The 19,552-nt window shown below is 42.9% G+C and overlaps 2 protein-coding genes and 1 long non-coding RNA gene across 5 annotated transcripts in view; 2 read left to right on the forward strand and 1 right to left on the reverse strand.

Moving 5' to 3' along the window:
* The window catches only part of LOC115207690 (leucine-rich repeats and immunoglobulin-like domains protein 2), a 28,657-nt gene extending 14,698 nt beyond the window's left edge, over nucleotides 1-13,959 (forward strand). The window contains exons 6-17 of the mRNA XM_029775062.1: nucleotides 1,328-1,471; nucleotides 1,730-1,873; nucleotides 2,666-2,746; nucleotides 2,841-2,912; nucleotides 3,114-3,182; nucleotides 3,325-3,488; nucleotides 3,611-3,922; nucleotides 4,098-4,379; nucleotides 4,516-5,175; nucleotides 10,721-10,861; nucleotides 11,036-11,341; nucleotides 11,686-13,959. Coding sequence (XP_029630922.1) covers nucleotides 1,328-1,471; nucleotides 1,730-1,873; nucleotides 2,666-2,746; nucleotides 2,841-2,912; nucleotides 3,114-3,182; nucleotides 3,325-3,488; nucleotides 3,611-3,922; nucleotides 4,098-4,379; nucleotides 4,516-5,175; nucleotides 10,721-10,861; nucleotides 11,036-11,199 — 2,233 coding nt within the window. The 3' untranslated portion in view covers nucleotides 11,200-11,341; nucleotides 11,686-13,959. The remainder of the gene's footprint in view (nucleotides 1-1,327; nucleotides 1,472-1,729; nucleotides 1,874-2,665; nucleotides 2,747-2,840; nucleotides 2,913-3,113; nucleotides 3,183-3,324; nucleotides 3,489-3,610; nucleotides 3,923-4,097; nucleotides 4,380-4,515; nucleotides 5,176-10,720; nucleotides 10,862-11,035; nucleotides 11,342-11,685) is intronic.
* A 995-nt stretch (nucleotides 13,960-14,954) lies between these two features.
* Nucleotides 14,955-16,794, reverse strand: LOC115207691 (uncharacterized). Its single transcript, XR_003881038.1, has 2 exons — nucleotides 16,662-16,794; nucleotides 14,955-15,220 (listed from the first exon to the last, which is right to left on the reverse strand). It is a non-coding gene; the product is annotated as an uncharacterized LOC115207691 (long non-coding RNA).
* The window catches only part of LOC115207689 (membrane-associated guanylate kinase, WW and PDZ domain-containing protein 3-like), a 185,687-nt gene continuing 181,914 nt past the window's right edge, over nucleotides 15,780-19,552 (forward strand). For 2 of the 3 annotated variants that reach the window (XM_029775058.1, XM_029775059.1), the window contains exon 1: nucleotides 15,792-16,833. In XM_029775058.1, coding sequence (XP_029630918.1) covers nucleotides 16,527-16,833 — 307 coding nt within the window. In that variant the 5' untranslated portion in view covers nucleotides 15,792-16,526. Of the gene's footprint in view, nucleotides 16,834-19,552 lie in introns of all 3 variants that reach the window. The other variant, XM_029775060.1, reaches the window with a different exon arrangement.

A 19,552-nucleotide genomic window follows, 5' to 3' on the forward strand; every position in this document is an offset into this window, starting at 1 on the left:
GAAAGTGGCAGCTTGAGTAATACAAATAAAAACTGTCACACAACCCATTTATAATGGGGAACTTGAAAAATACTTGGACATTTAATTATGTTGTTGTTTAATTTCTTTAAAGAAAAGGGGGAGATTGTTAAGTTCATGTTTTAGTATCCCTATGTTTCTGTTATTACGGGGCTATCACTGTCAAGAGTGCGCCTGCGCAGGAAGTCTGTTCGTTGATGGTCCTAGCCAAGAGTGCAATGGCTACCTTGTAGTGTGTTCATACGGTATAGTAAACTTTGTTAAACTGGAACCTTGTCGTTGTGTCATTTCGAGTTAACAATCGGTATCACATATCACCATATTGATTGGTTTATATTTATGTATTTATTTGCACACAAGAAAATACACACTTGGTAAGATGATTTCCACAATGTAGTCTCATGAACAGAGGTTTATGCTTGACACAGTTTGCATTACAGATCAGTTACCGCGTTGCTAGGCAACACAATGATGCACCCCACCCCCCTGCCCCGGGTAAAAAATAAATTGATGATACAATCGTACATCAAAGCTGTTTGGATGGGACGATGTGCATTCCAGACATCGTCCAACCCTAGTGAGCTCAAAGTATTGAGACAGTGACACATTTGTTGTTTTGACTCCAGCACTTTGATACAATGACAGGTTAAAGTGCAGACTGTCAGGTTTAATTTTAGGGTATTTTCATCCATATCGGGTGAACAGTTTAGAAATTACAGCACTTTTTATACATAGTCCTCCCATTTTAAGGGACTACAAGTATTGGAACAAATGAACTTGTCTATTAAAGTAGTTTGAAGTTTCATATTTGGTCCCATATTCCTAGAATGTAATGATTACATAAATCTTGTGACACTACAAACTTGTTGGATGCATTTGCTGTTTGTTTTGGTTGTGTTTCATATTATTTTATGTCCAGTAGAAATTAATGGTAAACAATGTATTGTTTCATTTTGTTAATAAGAATATAATCTGTTTCTAAACACTTCTAAATTAATGTGGATGCTACAATGATTACGGGTAGTCCTGAATCAATCGTAAATAATGAGTGAGAAAGTTAGATGCACAAATTTCAACACCCCCCCCAAAAAATACTAACTTCGCCAGTTATTGTAAAGGTGAGCGGTTAGCATGTCTTGGGGTTATGATATTTGTGATCTGTAACTTTCTCACACATCATTATTCCCGATTCATTCAGGACTATCCGTAATCATGGTAGTATCCACATTAATGTAAAAGTGACCCCAAAATGACACTACATTATTTACCATTAATTTCTATTGGGCACTAAATAATTATGTTTTCTAAGAGAGCTGGAGCACAACAATTTGACAGAGGTCAACAAAGGCTGGCTGTATGGCCTGCACATGCTGCATGTTCTGCGGGTCAACCAGAACACCATCGGCATCATCCGACCAGACGCCTGGGAGTTCTGCCAAAAGCTGGAGGAGCTGTGAGTGTTCTCTTTCTAACCCCAACCCCACTTTTCTCCCACTGTTGGAGATGGGAGTGCGTTAGGGTTTATTGTTACCCCTTTATGAAGCTGAAAGACCAGTATCTATTTGGGACTTGGGGAGGGTGTATTGCAGATCATTTATGTTGATGTTAACACATGAATTTCAGCTCATTCTTAAGGGGTCAAGATGTTTTAGTACAGTATGATTGCCGAAGACCATTGTCCAAGCTTGTCTCCTGGGGATGTCCTCTTTAGAGATCTGTCCTTCAACCACCTCACCCGGTTGGAGGAGACCGCGTTCATTGGACTGGGCCTTCTGGAGAACCTGAACCTAGGAGAGAATACCATCAGCCACCTGGGAGAGGGAGTCTTCAGCAGTCTGGCCAATCTGCGCTCACTGTAAGGACCTCACACCACTCTATAAAAACATTAGTTTTTTTAATATATCAGATTGGTCCTGTCTTCATTTTGTTGAATTAGTAGTACCCTAGTGTACTGGTACTCTATTAGACTGTTGTATGGTAGACCACTAAACTGCAGTATAGTAAGTAGAACATTTATCTTCTCGTCATCATGTCTTTGTCTTTACATGTAGTATAGATCCCCTCATTCGCATAATTTAGCTTTTAAGACCTCTGAGGCATGAAGAATACCAGAAAGGCTCAATTAACAAAATACTACCTTTTCATCCAAAATCCCTCTGGGAAGTGGAGGAGGGGGCACTAACACATTCATTGACATGCTGAGTTCCAAGAAGGCATTGGGCTGCATAAAGAGGGAGGTCAGGGCTCTGGGTCAGCACACATCCCTGGGCTGTCCGTAGCAGGGGGAATTAGAGAGTTAAGGACCTTTGAGATCCACCCAGGCATGAGCAAGGAGAAACAAAAGCGCCCATGACCCGTCCTGTGAACACAAGCCCTCTGTGGGTTTAGAAGGACCCATGAACCTAAACACAGCCAATTAATCCCCTCCATCAGAACTGCAGGAGCAATGAGCTATGACATTCTGGAAAGTATGCCACTTCACATTTGCCAAATGAATCAAATTGGTTTGGACACCCGGAGCAGAAATGAACTTCTATCTGTCTTGTACTGTGTCATCACCAAGCAATGCAGATCAGGGTGATCTTTGTGCTTCTTATTCTGGGGAAAATATATATTTTTTTCTTACATATTTCTGTTTGCGTTTCAGAGACATACGGAATAATGAGATCTCTTGGGCCATTGAGGATTCCATTGGTGTGTTTGTTGGAATGAAGAAGCTGAACACATTGTAAGGGTGTTCTGCATAATATATTACTTTTGTTGCTATGGATACTGATATTGGCAGAATATTTGTTGGCATATTTAATCTGTTTATTCCCCAGGATTCTACAGCGGAACAAGATTAAATCTATCACAAAGGAAGCCTTTGAGAGTCTGGAGGAACTAGAGCACTTGTAAGTACCTCCATAGCCAAGCCACTCTGAGCGATGGTTGGTCTCCATTAAGACGATTCAGCAGCTATCACTTCAAGACCGAGAGAGATGTTTCTTATTACCCCAGTGCATCTGTTTTATTGTGCTAGTATCATAAGATGCCACTTTGATAGTGTCATGGTGCTAGCGCAGCACTTCATTCATATTTATTTTCACCAACAGGGACCTGAGCAAGAATGGGATCATGTCCATCCACCCTGATTCATTGTCTCACATGAACTTAAAAGTGTTGTGAGTAAGAAGTACTAATTTCTGAGGTGATGTCTTGGGAGTCCTTGTGGCAGATTTTACAAATATATTTTCTGTATAGAATACATTCACAAATTCAAGAATGATGGAAAAATGCCATATTATGACTGTGTCCTGTCCTCAGTTTTCTGAACACTAGCAGCCTGCTGTGTGACTGCCAACTGCAGTGGCTGGGCCCATGGTTGACTGACAACCGCTTCCTGCAGTCTGTCTCCGCTATGTGTGCTCACCCTGCCAGCCTGCTGGGCCGTAACGTCCTGTCTGTCAGCCTGGAGGAGCTGGTCTGTGGTCAGTCACCTAGCTACCTACCCTGCTTTATCTAGTCTGGACCAGATCTCACGTACTGGGACAATTATCCCATAACTTATTTATTTAATATCATGGCCCTCTCTCTCCACTCTTTCCCACAGATGACTTCCCAAAGCCCCGGATCACTGACCACCCTGACACCGCCACTGCCCTGCGTGGGACCAATGTGACTCTGAGCTGCCTGGCATCCAGCAGCAGTGACTCCCCCATGGCCACGGCCTGGAGGAAGGACGGGGAGGTGCTGTGTGACGCAGAGGTGCAGAATTATGCCCGCTACCAGGAGGGAAAGCTGTTCTACACCACCGTGCTGCATCTCCTCAACGTCAACTTCACAGACGAAGGACGCTACCAGTGTGTTGTCTCGAACCACTTTGGCTCTAACTACTCCAACAGGGCCAAGCTCACAGTCAATGGTGAAGAAACTTTTGGTTTTCTCTCCTGATGAGTTTTTACTGACTAATATCTGACTTGTTCCTTGGCATTTAGCTGTTGAAGTTCGAGCTTGCATGGTTGTTTCGAAAGACATCTATTGAAAGCTGTCTTCAACAGGTTCTTAACTACTTTCTTTTCATTTCCCCTCTCCCTCAGAGCTGCCGTCCTTTCTGAAGACTCCGATGGACCTGACCATCCGCACGGGCACCATGGCCAGGCTGGAGTGTGCTGCCGAGGGTCACCCATCACCCCAGATCGCCTGGCAGAAAGACGGGGGCACAGACTTCCCTGCTGCCCGGGAGAGAAGGATGCACGTCATGCCAGACGATGACATCTTCTTCATTGCCAATGTAAAGACTGAGGATATGGGGGTGTACAGCTGCACAGCCCAGAACGCTGCAGGGAGCCTGTCTGCCAACGCTACACTCACTGTGCTAGGTGAGCTTCATTCTTACCTGCCCGGCATAGTTTACTGACCTTAGTGTTTCTTTATGAATCACATCTGTTTATAATTTGATAAATGATCACTCAATGTGAACTACTGTATGTTAAATGTAAATCTCTCTCCTCCCAGAAACTCCGTCCTTCATGCGTCCCCTGGAGGACAGGACGGTAGCTCGTGGGGAGACGGCAGTGCTCCAGTGTATCGCAGGCGGAAGCCCAGCACCCCGCCTCAACTGGACCAAGGATGACGGGCCCCTGGTCCTCACCGAGCGACACTTCTTCGCCGCCGCCAACCAGCTCCTCATCATCGTGGACGCTGGGTCGGCAGACACAGGGAAGTACACGTGCATCATGTCCAACACGCTGGGCACGGAGCGCGGCCATATCTACCTCAGCATATCGCCCTCGCCCAACAACTGCGACACTGCGGGCGGCTACGACAAGGATAGCTGGAACACGGTGGGCATTGTGGTGATCGTGGTGGTCTGCTGCGTGGTGGGCACCTCGCTGGTCTGGGTCATTGTCATCTACCACATGCGAAGGAAGAGTGAGGACTACAGCATCACCAACTCAGACGAGATGAACCTGCCGGTAGACATCCCCAGCTACCTGTCCTCTCAGGGAACGCTGTCTGAGCCTCAGGAGGGATACACCAACTCTGAAGCAGGGAGCCACCAGCAGCTCATGCCACCACTGTCCAACGGCTACGTCCACAAGGGAACTGGCTACGTCCACAAGGGAACTGGCTACGTCCACAAGGGAACTGGCTACGTCCACAAGGGAATTGACGGTAACTTTAACTATACTTATGTCGTGACGTTGTATTAGTTAATGTGACGACTGTTGCTCATCGAATGATTAACGGTTTATAATTGCGTGATTAAATGAATTAAGCAATGAATCAAGCAATTATTAACTCATTAACCTGGGGCACCATGGGAACATTGTTTTGATTGAGTTTCTATTTCCCAAATTAACTCAAAGGATATCAGAATATCGATTTTACAACAGTCGCTAAATTAATCAATTTCCTCTACAGTCTCATAATCTGAACGTCGCATAATCCGGGAATCTGCACGGACCCGGGCTTTACCAATGAATTTACCACACCAATCTTAGTTGATTATTTATTTACTAGCAAGCTAAAATGATGATAAAAATACACATACACAAAACACAGTCTAGCTATTGATTAGGACTTAGTATAACGGGCCAACACACTATGGCGCGTGTTACCCAAAATGGGGATTTAAAAGAGAGAGAAACAAAGGAAGTACACGAGAGAAATATACATTTGGGTTCATTTGTCAGCTATGCTTATTTAAAACTTAGCCTTGCCCCGAACTGCCACTCTTATGGGTCAGAATATAATGATGTAATTACGTGTTGGAGGTCTCAGGTGGGAAGCTCCGCGTGGGTCGTTTAGGCTTCTCAATGACGCACTTCTCCGGCGCAACTCTCTGGTTGTCCTCACAATGTCAGTGTCCTTCTTGGCTTAGTGGTTTGATCCCTCGCTGTCTTCTAAGGACAGACAGCTCTGTAGCTCAAAGCTCACAGCTTCGGGCTAGAACGGTGTAGATACCACGATTCAATGGAGAGTGGAGGCTGGGTGGTTCGGCTTGAATTCACCCGCTTAGACACAGCTACTCGTCCGTAGCTCGTGTAGAAAAAGATTTCTTTGTCTTCAACCTTGTGTTTCGTTTTGGGGTTCGTTGACTTTGTTAGACCTTCGCTGCAGCTTGGGGTCAATTAGTCTCCCTTGTTAATTCTTCACTCTCCTGTCTTATACCCTCGGGTCAGAAGTGGGTGTAACCGCCTTTAGGGCAATTCTCTGGGCGGACCAAAGTAAAGGGGCAAGGCTTAGATTCTACTAAAAATCCAATTTTAGACTAACTTCACATTTCATCTTTACCAAAACATTCTGTTTGATTTGGATATTTTCCGCACAACGTACAATGTATAAACATCAGGCATATACTGGGAAAACTCTTAAAGGTACAATGTTTTCATAACAATGTCATCTCTTAACCTTTAAAAACAATACAAAAGTTACATACATTTTAATATTCCACCTCTCGTCATGACCACCATTGTGGCTGACGGAAAGCATTGTTCCAAAGTCCCTTTATTGCATGTTTAATGTTCTGAGGCCAGTTCTCCATTGTTAGGCCACAGAGAAATTCCTTTGTCCTAAGGTTTATTATGGGCATGAGGTGTCATAAAACCCCCACATCTTCAGACCCCTAGATCTCTCCTCCTCTGTTTGGGAGATAATCTGTAGGGTGGTGGTCTCCTGTACCCTGACCTGATCAGGACAGTCATGACACTTACTTCCCAGATTCACTATCCGTCTCCTTCATCTGAGGCCCTTTGACATTACAATGTAATTATCTGTTTTTGTACTCAGTCTGACTGTTCTGATTTTTTGTAGTTTTTTTTAGGGGGTAGGTCAGCTTTAATATTACAGATGGATTTTGGGTTATCAATTTAATTGTTTGCATCATTTCTACTCCCCCTTTATTTTTGATGATAAAAAAAAAATATATATATATATATATATTTATATATATATATAAATATATATATATAAATATATATATATATATATATTTATATATATATATAAATATATATATATATATATATATATATATATATATATATATATATATATATATATATATATATATATATATATATATATATATATAATATATATCTCACACACAGTGGGGGGGAAAAAGTATTTGATCCCCTGCTGATTTTGTACGTTTGCCCACTTACAAAGAAATGATCAGTCTATAATTTTAATAGTAGGTTTATATGAACAGTGAGAGACAGAATAACAACAAAAAAATCCAGAAAAAACGCATGTCAAAAATGTTATAAAATTATTTGCATTTTAATGAGGGAAATAAGTATTTGACCCCTCTGCAAAACATGACTTAGTACTTGGTGGCAAAACCCTTGTTGGCAATCAGATGTCAGATGTTTCTTGTAGTTGGTCACCAGGTTTGCACACACCTCAGGAGGGATTTTGTCCCACTCCTCTTTGCAGATCTTCTCCAAGTAATTAAGGTTTTGAGGCTGATGTTTGGCAACTCGAACCTTCAGCTCCCTCCACAGATTTTCTATGGGATTAAGGTCTGGAGACTGGCTAGGCCACACCAGAACCTTAATGTGCTTCTTCTTGAGCCACTCCTTTGTTGCCTTGGCCGTGTGTTTTGGTCATTGTCATGCTGGAATACCCATCCACGACCCATTTTCAATGCCATGGCTGAGGGAAAGAGGTTTTCACCCAAGATTTGACGGTACATGGCCCCGTCCATCGTCCCTTTGATGCGGTGAAGTTGTCCTGTCCCCTTAGCAGAAAAACACCCCCAAAGCATAAGGTTTCCACCTCCATGTTTGACGGTGGAGATGGTGTTCTTGGGGTCATAGGCAGCATTCCTCCTCCTCCAAACACGGTGAGTTTAGTTGATATCAAAGAGCTCCATTTTGGTCTCATCTGACCACAACACTTTCACCAGTTGTCCTCTGAGTCATTCAATGTTCATTGGCAGACTTCAGACAGGCCTGTATATGTATTCTTGAGCAGGGGGACCTTGCAGGCGCTGCAGGATTTCAGTCCTTCACGGCGTAGTGTGTTACCAATTGTTTTCTTGGTGACTATGGCCCCAGCTACCTTGAGATCATTGACAAGATCCTCCCGTGTAGTTCTGGGCTGATTCCTCACCGTTCTCATGATCATTGCAACTCCACGAGGTGAGATCTTGCATGGAGCCCCAGGCTGAGGGATATTGACAGTTCTTTTGTGTTTCTTCCGTTTGAGTTTATTTGATTTTTTTACACATTAATCAACGTTTCAGTAAAAGGCTAATTTTCAACCGCAGTCCCTGGGCAGGTTATTAAAAACAATTACAATATAGACAATCATAGAACAGTGAGCACATGCAGAGTAACATAGGACAAGCAAGACATAGCATACAGACAGCGCAACATAGGACAAGCAAGATGTAGCATACAGATAGAGCAACAAGACAAAATCCATAAAAACAACAAGGGGTTTCCACACCTCACAAGCTACAGACAACAGACAACATGGAAAGCGGCAATACACAGCTAGGGATTATGTTCACAAATCTGATTGACCTTTAGCCATGTCTTCATGCATTTTGTGAAAGTGTGATATGTGGTGCAGTTATGTGTGTCTGATGGCAGTGTATTCCAGACATGGGACACTCTCACAGAGAAAGCGGATTTACTAAAGGTGCTTTTCCTTAAGGGAACTATACAGTCACCTCTCATGGCAGACCTTGTGGATCTGCTACCATATGTTTGGATTTTCTGTTTAACAATAATACTGAGTGGAGGGGAGCTAGGCCATTTAGGATCTTGAATACAAGACATGCGTCGGTGTATTGCACCAGATTTTCCCAACTCAGGAGCTCATGCTTTCTGAGGATGTAACAGTGATGATGGCTATTGGGCTTCCTATCGAGCACTTTGAGAGCCTGTTTGTAGACAGACTGAATAGGTTTTAATGTTGTATAGCAAGCTTGGGTCCAACTAGTCAAGCAGTATGTTAAGTGGGGGAGTATCATCGATTTGAAGTACAGTCTTGCTACCTCTGTGGTCAAACAATTTCGTATAAATCGGAAATTAGCTAGGTTGAATTTGGTTATTTGAATTACCTTTTTTCACATGCTTTTTAAAAGAGGTTGGAATCAAGTATGATTCCAAGGTACTTAAAATCAGATACCACCTGGAGCTTCTCCCCTGACACAGACATCTGGCTCAGTAGCATCTGTTGCCCTCTTTGTGAAGAACATGCAAACAGTTTTTTTCACATTGAGATGCAAACACGAGTCACTGAGCCACTTTGTAACCTGGACCATTACAGTAGTGAGTTCTTGTGCAGCTTGTTGTTTGCTCTTTGCATGCACATATCACTGTATCATCTGCATACATTTGAACTTCAGACCCAGTGCAGACGGAAGGCAGATCATTAATGTACAGGCTGAACAAGAGGGGCCCCAGTATTGACCCTTGGGGCACGCCCACATCATAGCTAAGAGTGGGCGACAGCTCATTGCTCACTCTGACATACTGAGTTCTGCCTTCAAGGTATGATTTCATCCATCTCAAGGCATCGGGGGAAAAGTTGAACTTGGACAATTTTGTGATGAGAATCTCATGGTTAACAGTATCGAAAGCCTTCCTTAGGTCCAGAAACACAGCCCCAACAACGCCCCCTTTGTCCATCTTGGACTTCACATTTGCGAATAATCGCACCAAATGTTGTCACCTTCTCACCAAGCTGCTTGGCGATGGTCTTGTAGCCCATTCCAGCCTTATGTAGGTCTACAATCTTGTCCCTGACATCCTTGGAGAGCTCTTTGATCTTGGCCATGGTGGAGAGTTTGGAATCTGATTGATTGATTTGTCTTTTTTACAGGTAACAAGTTGCGTTTAGGAGCACTCCCTTTAAGAGTGTGCTCCTAATCTCAGCTCGTTACCTGTATAAAAGACACCTGGGAGCCAGAAATCTTTCTGATTGAGAGGGGGTCAAATACTTATTTCCCTCATTAAAATGCAAATCAATTTATAACATTTTTGACATGCGTTTTTCTGGATATTTTTGTTATTCTGTCTCTCACTGTTCAAATAAACCTACCATTAAAATTATAGACTGATCCTTTCTTTGTCAGTGGGCAAACATACAAAATCAGCAGGGGATCAAATACTTTTTTCCCCCACTGTATATATACTTTTTTTTTTTTCTTCGCCCAACCCTACCATCCCTACCCTGATTGGAGTAAACTAACGGACATTACTTCATGTAGTTAAATATGCATCTATTCCTATATTCCTCTTTCTACCAATATTGCCCTAAAAATCAATACTTTACCCAAGAGAATAACGATATTTCCCATTGACTGATCGTGGTTTTTCAGATCCCCTAACAATACAGTTTACAGGTCCATCTGAACTGACATTATGACGTTACAACCATTCCTGGACCTGACTCCAAAAGCAAACCACCGATGGACAGAAAAGATTATCTATTGATTATGTTACCTCGTGGCAGAGTCTACACAAGGCTGACTGTTCAATGACTCATATATTGAGCATTCTTCTTTTTATCAAGTATTTTATGTTATAGCTTAAATTGAAGCGAATGGATATATGCCAGTTATTGTTTTTATATATCAGTTCATAGATCTGTTCCCAACTAACTTTAACTTGTTCTGAATTTTAAATGACAGGTCAACTATTGCACCTGACCAGTGAAAAGGTTGAGTGAGTCACCATCCTGTTTGTGTGTTGTCCAGGTGTGTGCTACAGTGACACAGGCAGCGAGGTGGACACCGAGGCCAACGGGATGCTGCACTGCCGCGTGGGCTCTCTGTTCACGGGACAAAGCAGCTTCCATCCTGGGCAGCCACGCGAGGGACTGGCTGGGGTGTCGACAGGTCGGTTTAGTTATGAGAACCAACAAACAACTTATAAATCTCTTGTATGTATCCTCTTAAATGCACAGATGAACAATGGCTTTTTCATCACAGTTTGTTGAAAGGTTTATGTCTCCATCAGATAGTGGGGTTTGTTATAGAGCAAGATTTGATGAAATAGATTGTCCTCAACAGGTGGTGCAGGGCCGCTGGTCATCTGCTCGGACTGCTACGACAACGCTAACATGTACTCTCGGACCCGGGAGTACTACGCCTACCTGGCCGAGGATGACCCCCTGGACAAGGGTCTCTCTGGCATCATAGCCCACCTTCCCAAGCAGCCCTATGGGGAGCAGTGAGGCCAGCATGAGGACATAGCCCTGGAGAGCCTCATCAACAACCAGGACTCCTCGGCCTTCCTCACCAGCCACAACTCCTCAGTCTTCCTCACCAAGAGGCTGAGCAAAGCCCTCTGGCCCCCAGAACAACACTACAGCACCGGTGAGAGATCAGCTACAGACTGTCTGACAGACCTTAGTGGCATGCATGTCAACAGTGAGCTCACAGAGATATGTTTTGAAAGTGATCTCACAGACCTGTTATTTAACAGTGACCTCAGACATACTGTGAACTGACAGACATGAATTCTAAACCGTGAGCTCGCAGACGCTCATTTTGACAAGTCAACTTTCAGACACCGACACGTTCAAGTCTATGAGCTCCTCTATGGATGCAAATCCTTTCTGTTGAGTAATGTAAGCATTTCACCTGTTGTATTTGGCACATTTGGCATGTGACAAATACAATTACATTTTTTTGATTTGATGTCTATTTGGTCTCTGCAGATGTTCCCCCAGGTCGTTTTGGGGCAAAGGGGAGGACTTGTCTACAGTGCCCCAACCAGGTCTGTCACAGCAGCCAGTGACTGTGCACACAACTCCCTAGGCATCTTCAGTTGCTGAGGGAGAGGAGTGTGGAGGTGGAGCTCTCCCTTCCCCAGAGCACACAATACCACAGAAGTGCCTCTTATAGGACTACGTCTCAGCATCACATCCAGGCCCCCACATAGAGCTCTGCCCCCTTCCCTATACACCCTGCCATCCTCTCTCACTGGGTTTTCTTCTTTAGCCACTACCTCCAAAGAGACCACTCTCTGCCAAAAATACTTTCTTGTATGTTTAGATTATTTCAGTCACGCAGAGACTATTTGCTCCTATGATTTTGAAAAAGGACCATATCTAGGGCTTAAGAACTGAACAGGTGAATGACGCAGCCTGATTCCCTCCACCTCCCCTTCCTCCCTCTCATTCTAGAGGAAGCTATGAATGTATGTGTCAAAGAGAAATGTTGGATGCTGCCTTTTTGAGTTGTCAGAATTTGAACGTGCTCACGACGTACTGCCTGGAAGGTGGATTGGCAGCAGTGTTGATGGATGCCCCAGTTGTTGTGCTTTCTGCTTGCAGATGCCACATTCATGGTACAGTTTTGTTGGAGCAGCCTTCGTGATTTAAGTTACAAGTCCAGGACATTGCTTCCTCTCATCCAGGACTAGAGGGGTCAAAGAGACCCCAGTTGTTTCTTGTTCAGCAGTGAGTGGTGCATACCTATAGGATCACTGAATGAATCCCCCCTCTAGCCATCCGTATTGACTGTAATCGTCTACTATTATGCAAACCCAGAGACAATGACACTAGATGTGTGTGTGAGATAATTTTCATCTATCTATGTCTCTTAAGCTAAGATTGTTTTGCCTTGGGTCAAATAGAGGCAGTGGTACCGACAGTTACTCATGTTTTTTTTTGTATGAAAACACACTGTCGAAGCAAAGAAAATATTCAGTATTGCACATTATTTTGACAGTCATGGTTCAGGTGGCCTCTCTTTAATGGTCATCTTTCAGATGGTTTTCAACAGGCATTCTCAGTAACCCTCTATCAGGTAACCCTATGGTTTCTAATCACTTATATGCACTGATCATCATTTCCTCTCAAAAGGTTATTTTACAGGCACTTACATCATACATGGTGTGTTTTATTATGCAGTGTGTATGCCATTTTAGATTCCTAATGGATAATATATGCCTTTACCCCCAATTTCCATCGACCCTAGATACTGGCCAGATTTAACCTTGGGACTGTGAAGAATGTATTGTATTGATTTAAACGTTTATGTATACTCACAACTACGTCCCTCAAACCCTAAGAAGTTAGATGTTTTTTGTGTGCATGTCAGAATTTTTGTAGTCACTCCAGGGTGATTCCTAACTTGAGGGTAGATTTTCGCAACATTGTGGAAAGCATGTAGATCTCAAGTCAGGATTTGGCCCAAAATGTTGGTACAAATTTCATCTAGCTAAAACCAAGATGTTTAATAAGGGTTGTCTTTCATTTAAATCACACCTGTTTCCTTTGCTCAAATAAAATAAATCCTTTTGGCAATGGAACAGAGATACTTCAGAATAAGATGTAGATGTGTGAAGGCTATACAAACAAAGATACTACATGAACATTGCCCTGACAAGTTTGGTTGAATCCGTCCTTTAGTCATTCTTTTACACCTTTTGAAATCTCACAATTATTGCACTTCCGATTCAGCCAAACATGATTGCATTTCCTCTCTCTCGTGCACACTTTCATTGCTGGTTTCTTTTACGTGTATGTCAACTACTATGCTTTTATTCTTGCCTCTACCATGTTGACAGTTATACATTTCCGTGTAGGATTGTTTCTTATGTTACACAATGCATTCATGCTAAAATCGTAACTTTTTGATAAGACATTCCGTGTGACTTTGCTTGATAATGCATCTGGTACATTTTCGTATTTTGAGTTTGATCAAAAAGGACTCCTTTTGTCAATGTTGCAGTTGGTCTCAAACTGCTCTTTGTCTCTGTGGTACGTGACTTACTGAATTTGCACATGATTCTTGTACACAATTGATTTTTGTTGTGGCTTCTTTTCAAAAGTCCATGGTTTTGAAGTTCTATAAACCAGGTCATCCCTTGTATACCAAAATAAATCATTCTAGCCACATGCCACTGGATTCAATATTGGCATGAATAGAGCTAATACACAGGTTACATTTTCTGCTGGATAATTAAAGCATTTCAATTCAAGGTAGTAATTGTTGCCGATAGTTTAGTCTTTTTTTTTTCTTTTTTTTTTACGCACTCCTTGCATCTGGTAGAAACAGTTCTCTAAATCGAGTCCATTGTGGGTTTTCTCTACTGAATGTTGGATTTTATATTGAACAAAAATATAAAAGCAACATGCAACAATTTCAGTGATTTTACTAGGTTACAGTTCATAGAAGGAAATCAGTCAATTGAAATAAGTTAACTAGGCCCTAGTTTCACATGACTGGGTAGGGGTGCAGCTATGGGTGGGCCTGTGAGAGCATAGGCCCACCCACTGGGGAGCCAGATGTGCCAATCAGCCAGATGTGGAGGTCCTGGGCTGGCGTGGTTACATGTGGTCTGCGGTTGTGTGGCCAGTTGGAAGTACTGCCAAATTCCCTAAAGTGACATTGGAGGCATCTTATGGTTGAGAAATGAACATTTAAAAGATCTGGCAACAGCTCTGTTGGACATTCCTGCAGTCAGCATGCCAATTGCATGCTCCCTCAAATTGAGACATTTGTGGCATTGTGTTGTCATACAACAGCCACCTGCAATGAGTCCATGCTAACTTTAAAAGGTAATCATATTTTCATGGATCTTGGTCTTAAAAAGTATGCCTTTTCCTCCTCCCACACCAACACTATTAGGTGCATATATTGCTGCTGTTGAACAGAGTATGTAGAGAAGTATCAGAGTTTGACTAATCATTGAGTCTTTGTGCTTTTCAGGGTGGGTAGAACAGAACTGGGTGTAAGTGAGTCAATTCCTAGACCTCAGCAAAGGCATCATCATGGCAGTGCTGCTCACCACCCTCCACCAGTCAACTAATTTATTAAATACAATGTCCAGGGTGGCATCATCTCACTAACCCAACACACATCTCACGATTTTATGTTTCATCCAGATAAATGGTGGTATGCAGGCAAGCACTTTGGAACGTGACACACCGTATAGGCTGCACTGCAGAGTTAATAAATATCTGGATTTTTTTTTTTACATTTCTTGACTTCTCTGCCACTACAAAGTGAGTTAACTATCACATGATGTTAGCAATTTGTTGAGGTTGACTTAGGCCTATTGTTGTTTAATCAGACTGTCCCTGTCAGTTTAGCAAATATATGTATCACAGGGAAGAGAGAGTAATGGCAATATAGTCTGATTTTAAACAATTTACTGTATAAAAATATTTGTTATTGAATGAATGTGCCTTACCTCTCCACTTCTGCTGGGTTGAAGTGATATATAATAGTCAGAGGGTGGCACTGTGGAGACATAGGGAATAATACACACTAGGATTATAAGCAATTTGTGTCCAAAATTGTATGAATTTTAACAGCAACTGTGTAGCCCGTATTTAGTTCCCTGTTATCCATTACAGGATTCAACCTCCACCCAAATAATTCTGCCATGCAATAAGTGTAGGCCTTATCTGTATTGAGACCAAGAAAGCAAAATGTATTTATATATTTTGCTAAAACTTAAGGATGTATAAAGGGGTTATACGTAGTTTATACAAACTAAGTTATTCGTTTATAACACATTGGTTTATTTGTGTAATTTTTTGTCTGATTGTTTTGCTGGCATATGCCATTTTAGGTGTTGGCAAAAGATTTATACAGTTATACACTACTGTTGCGTTATCTAGCCTACTATTATACAAGACTGCTAAAGTGACCCACTATAATGTGTATGCAATAATATTTAGTGTTCATTCTGCTACTATACACCGAGGGATGGAGCCCGTGTAAAAGGTTGTTGATTTGAGCGGAGCGCAGTGACATCTGAATAAATGGGCGTTCCGGGATTCGCGCATCTTGCTTGGCGGTGCCAGGTGTGTTTTAACCTGTGGCGAGGGATGCAGTCGCGGTTGTCATCATCAAAATGTGTGGGATGCGAACTACGACCTGGAACGAGAATAAATTACCATTAAGTGAATGCTGTGATAACGACACCAGCAGTTTTCTGTCACAGGTATAAAGGCACTCTCGTTGACGCACTAAATATACGGCTTCCGATGTCCCAAATCTCCGAGATTTGTCTCTCACGCAGTCTATGGTGAGGTGAGTGGATACCCTGTTTTGACAACTTCCATCCAAAGGTTTAGGAGAATAAGAAGAACCAACCTATCATAAGGTGATGCGGAGGCTGAAACACATTGATGCATTTATGTAGGCACTGGATTGCTGACTTATTTACTGTTTTACGCACAAAGACCATTGGGAGTTTTGCAATATTACGGACGTATTTTCAGTGGAATAGCCAGCTAACGTAGCCCGCATAGTGACTTTTATTGGAAGTCATGCTACTCCAGCATTACTGTGGTTTCTTGGACAATACGAAATGTATTTACACATTACCCGGGAAAACCTCATCCATGACACAGGCTGGCTCTCAACAGTGAATTATCAATTACAAAAGAGAAATTAAACTCCGACCAGATCCAGTGAATAACTCAATATCAGAAATCTCTGTTCGCCCATATTTTCTCCTGCATTAGTGCTTGTGAAACAAAGCAAAACCAAAGATACCCTTTCAGATCAGTGACGAACCACATCAAAAAGATACAATATGTCCAGAACACTGAAAAAGAAGAAACATTGGTCCAGCAAAGTGCAGGAGTGTGCGGTGTCATGGGGAAGCCTCGGAGAATTCGGCAACGTGGTGGAGGTGCTGGGGGGTGCTGAACACGGAGAGTTTCCTTACCTGGGCCAGATGAAGTTGGATGTGATGTTGTGCCACGTCGGTACAATGCCCTATTTCGGTGACGTTTTGTTGGAGATCAACGGAACACCCGTCAGTGGACTTACAAACCGCGACACGCATGCAGTCATTCGCCACTTTCGGGAGCCCATTCGTTTGAAGACCGTCAAACCAGGTGCATCCTCTTTTTTTACTTCAAGTATTTCATATACAAAATGGTCCTCTCTATATTAGCCTACATATGCTCTATGCCAGAGTAGTCAACCAACTAACGTTACCAGTTGAATACTTGTGTATAATTATTTTTTATAAGTAAGTACATATTTTATGGTGGTATTTACCATTTATTCTATCACTTTATTTTTTTATCTCGGATAACAAAATTGCATACTTGCGGTGTCCGGTAATTATACCGGTTGTTCTAACTATAATTCAATGTAAAATGTAGTGCCCTTTTATTCCTACATATTTGTTCGAGTGACTACACTGTCATACAGAGGACTCAGTGTCCATCCCTTACTGGGACTCATCACATATGCCATTTGGCTTTGAGCGTTGGTCAAGTCTGCTTTGTGTTATTGATAAATGCCAATTCCTCTCACATTGCTGGTTGTGATGCGAGTGTCATGGCAAGTCATTTAACCCCACTGTACAGACATGGACCCCTATCTCTAGCAAGACTCCTTTTATTGAAGCAATAACAAAGTGGTCACCCGGCCTGTGTGTTGGTAAAAAGCTGAGGGATGGGCCTGGAGAATCAAATCAAAGTGTATTTGTCACGTGCGCTGAATACAACAGGTGTAGACCTTACACTGAAATGCTTACTTACAGGCTCTAACCGATAGTGCAAAAAAAGTTATTAGGTGAACAATAGGTAGGTAAAGAAATAAAACAACAGTAAATGTAACCACTGTCAAATTCATAGACAGAGATTAGGATGCAAGGACTGACCATCCATGATATCAAAATTATAGTTTTAACCGTGTTTTGAGGCTATATAGGTTTGTTTGTATTTGCTTACAGTCATTGGCGTAAAACAAGCTTGTATTTTGGGTTCAGAGCCCTATACTACGAATCGGGTTTGAGGACTTAGCTAGGTAACTTTGGTCAACTCTGGGTTCAACTCGAGATAACCTGTACCACAAAAGTGGCTCACCTTTTAGCCAGATACATTTCTATGGCAACGAATCCTTCAGAACTAACCTGCTGCACAGCAGGCTAACTCCATTTATCCTAAATTAAGTGTCTGAGCCACGAGTTGAGGACCAAAAATCAACTACCCTCCATCTCGCAAAGATTGTCATCATCCCCTTTTTATTTGAGGAATACGACTGATGAAATATTTTATGAATCCAATGTTTTTTGGTGTGTAGTATATTTTTTATAATACACTGCTCAAAAAATAAAGGGAACACTTAAACAACAATGTAACTCCAAGTCAATCACACTTCTGTGAAATCAAACTGTCCACTTAGGAAGCAACACTGATTGACAATAAATTTCACATGCTGTTGTGCAAATGGAATAGACAACAGGTGGAAATTATAGGCAATTAGCAAGACACCCCCAATAAAGGAGTGGTTCTGCAGGTGGTGACCACAGACCACTTCTCAGTTCCTATGCTTCTTGGCTGATGTTTTGGTCACTTTTGAATGCTGGCGGTGCTTTCACTCTAGTGGTAGCATGAGACGGAGTCTACAACCCACACAAGTGGCTCAGGTAGTGCAGCTCATCCAGGATGGCACATCAATGCGAGCTGTGGCAAGAAGGTTTTCTGTGTCTGTCAGCGAAGTGTCCAGAGCATGGAGGCGCTACCAGGAGACAGGCCAGTACATCAGGAGACGTGGAGGAGGCCGTAGGAGGGCAACAACCCAGCAGCAGGACCGCTACCTCCGCCTTTGTGCAAGGAGGAGCAGGAGAATCACTGCCAGAGCCCTGCAAAATGACATCCAGCAGGCCACATGTGCATGTCTGCTCAAACGGTCAGAAACAGACTCCATGAGGGTGGTATGAGGGCTTGACGTCCACAGGTGGGGGTTGTGCTTACAGCCCAACACCGTGCAGGACGTTTGGCATTTGCCAGAGAACACCAAGATTGGCAAATTCGCCACTGGCGCCCTGTGCTCTTCACAGATGAAAGCAGGTTCACACTGAGCACGTGACAGAGTCTGGCGACGCCGTGGAGAACGTTCTGCTGCCTGCAACATCCTCCAGCATGACCAGTTTGGCGGTGGGTCAGTCATGGTGTGGGGTGGCATTTCTTTGGGGGGCCGCACAGCCCTCCATGTGCTCGCCAGAGGTAGCCTGACTGCTATTAGGTACTGAGATGAGATCCTCAGACCCCTTGTGAGACCATATGCTGGTGCGGTTGGCCCTGGTTTCCTCCTAATGCAAGACAATGCTAGACCTCATGTGGCTGGAGTGTGTCAGCAGTTCCTGCAAGAGGAAGGCATTGATGCTATGGACTGGCCCGCCCGTTCCCCAGACCTGAATCCAATTGAGCACATCTGGGACATCATGTCTCGCTCCATCCACCAACACCACGTTGCACCACAGACTGTCCAGGAGTTGGTGGATGCTTTAGTCCAGGTCTGGGAGGAGATCTCTCAGGAGACCATCCGCCACCTCGTCAGGAGCATGCCCAGGCACTGTAGGGAGGTCATACAGGCACGTGGAGGCCACACACACGGAGCCTCATTTTGACTTGTTTTAAGGACATTACATCAAAGTTGGATCAGCCTGTAGTGTGGTTTTCCACTTTAATTTTGAGTGTGACTCCAAATCCAGACCTCCATGGGTTGATAAATTGGATTTCCATTGATTATTTTTGTGTGATTTTGTTGTCAGCACATTCAACTATGTAAAGAAAAAAGTATTTAATAAGATTATTTTTT

This window comes from Salmo trutta, chromosome 14, assembly GCF_901001165.1.
Source record: "Salmo trutta chromosome 14, fSalTru1.1, whole genome shotgun sequence".
Classification (NCBI taxonomy): Eukaryota; Metazoa; Chordata; class Actinopteri; order Salmoniformes; family Salmonidae; genus Salmo; species Salmo trutta.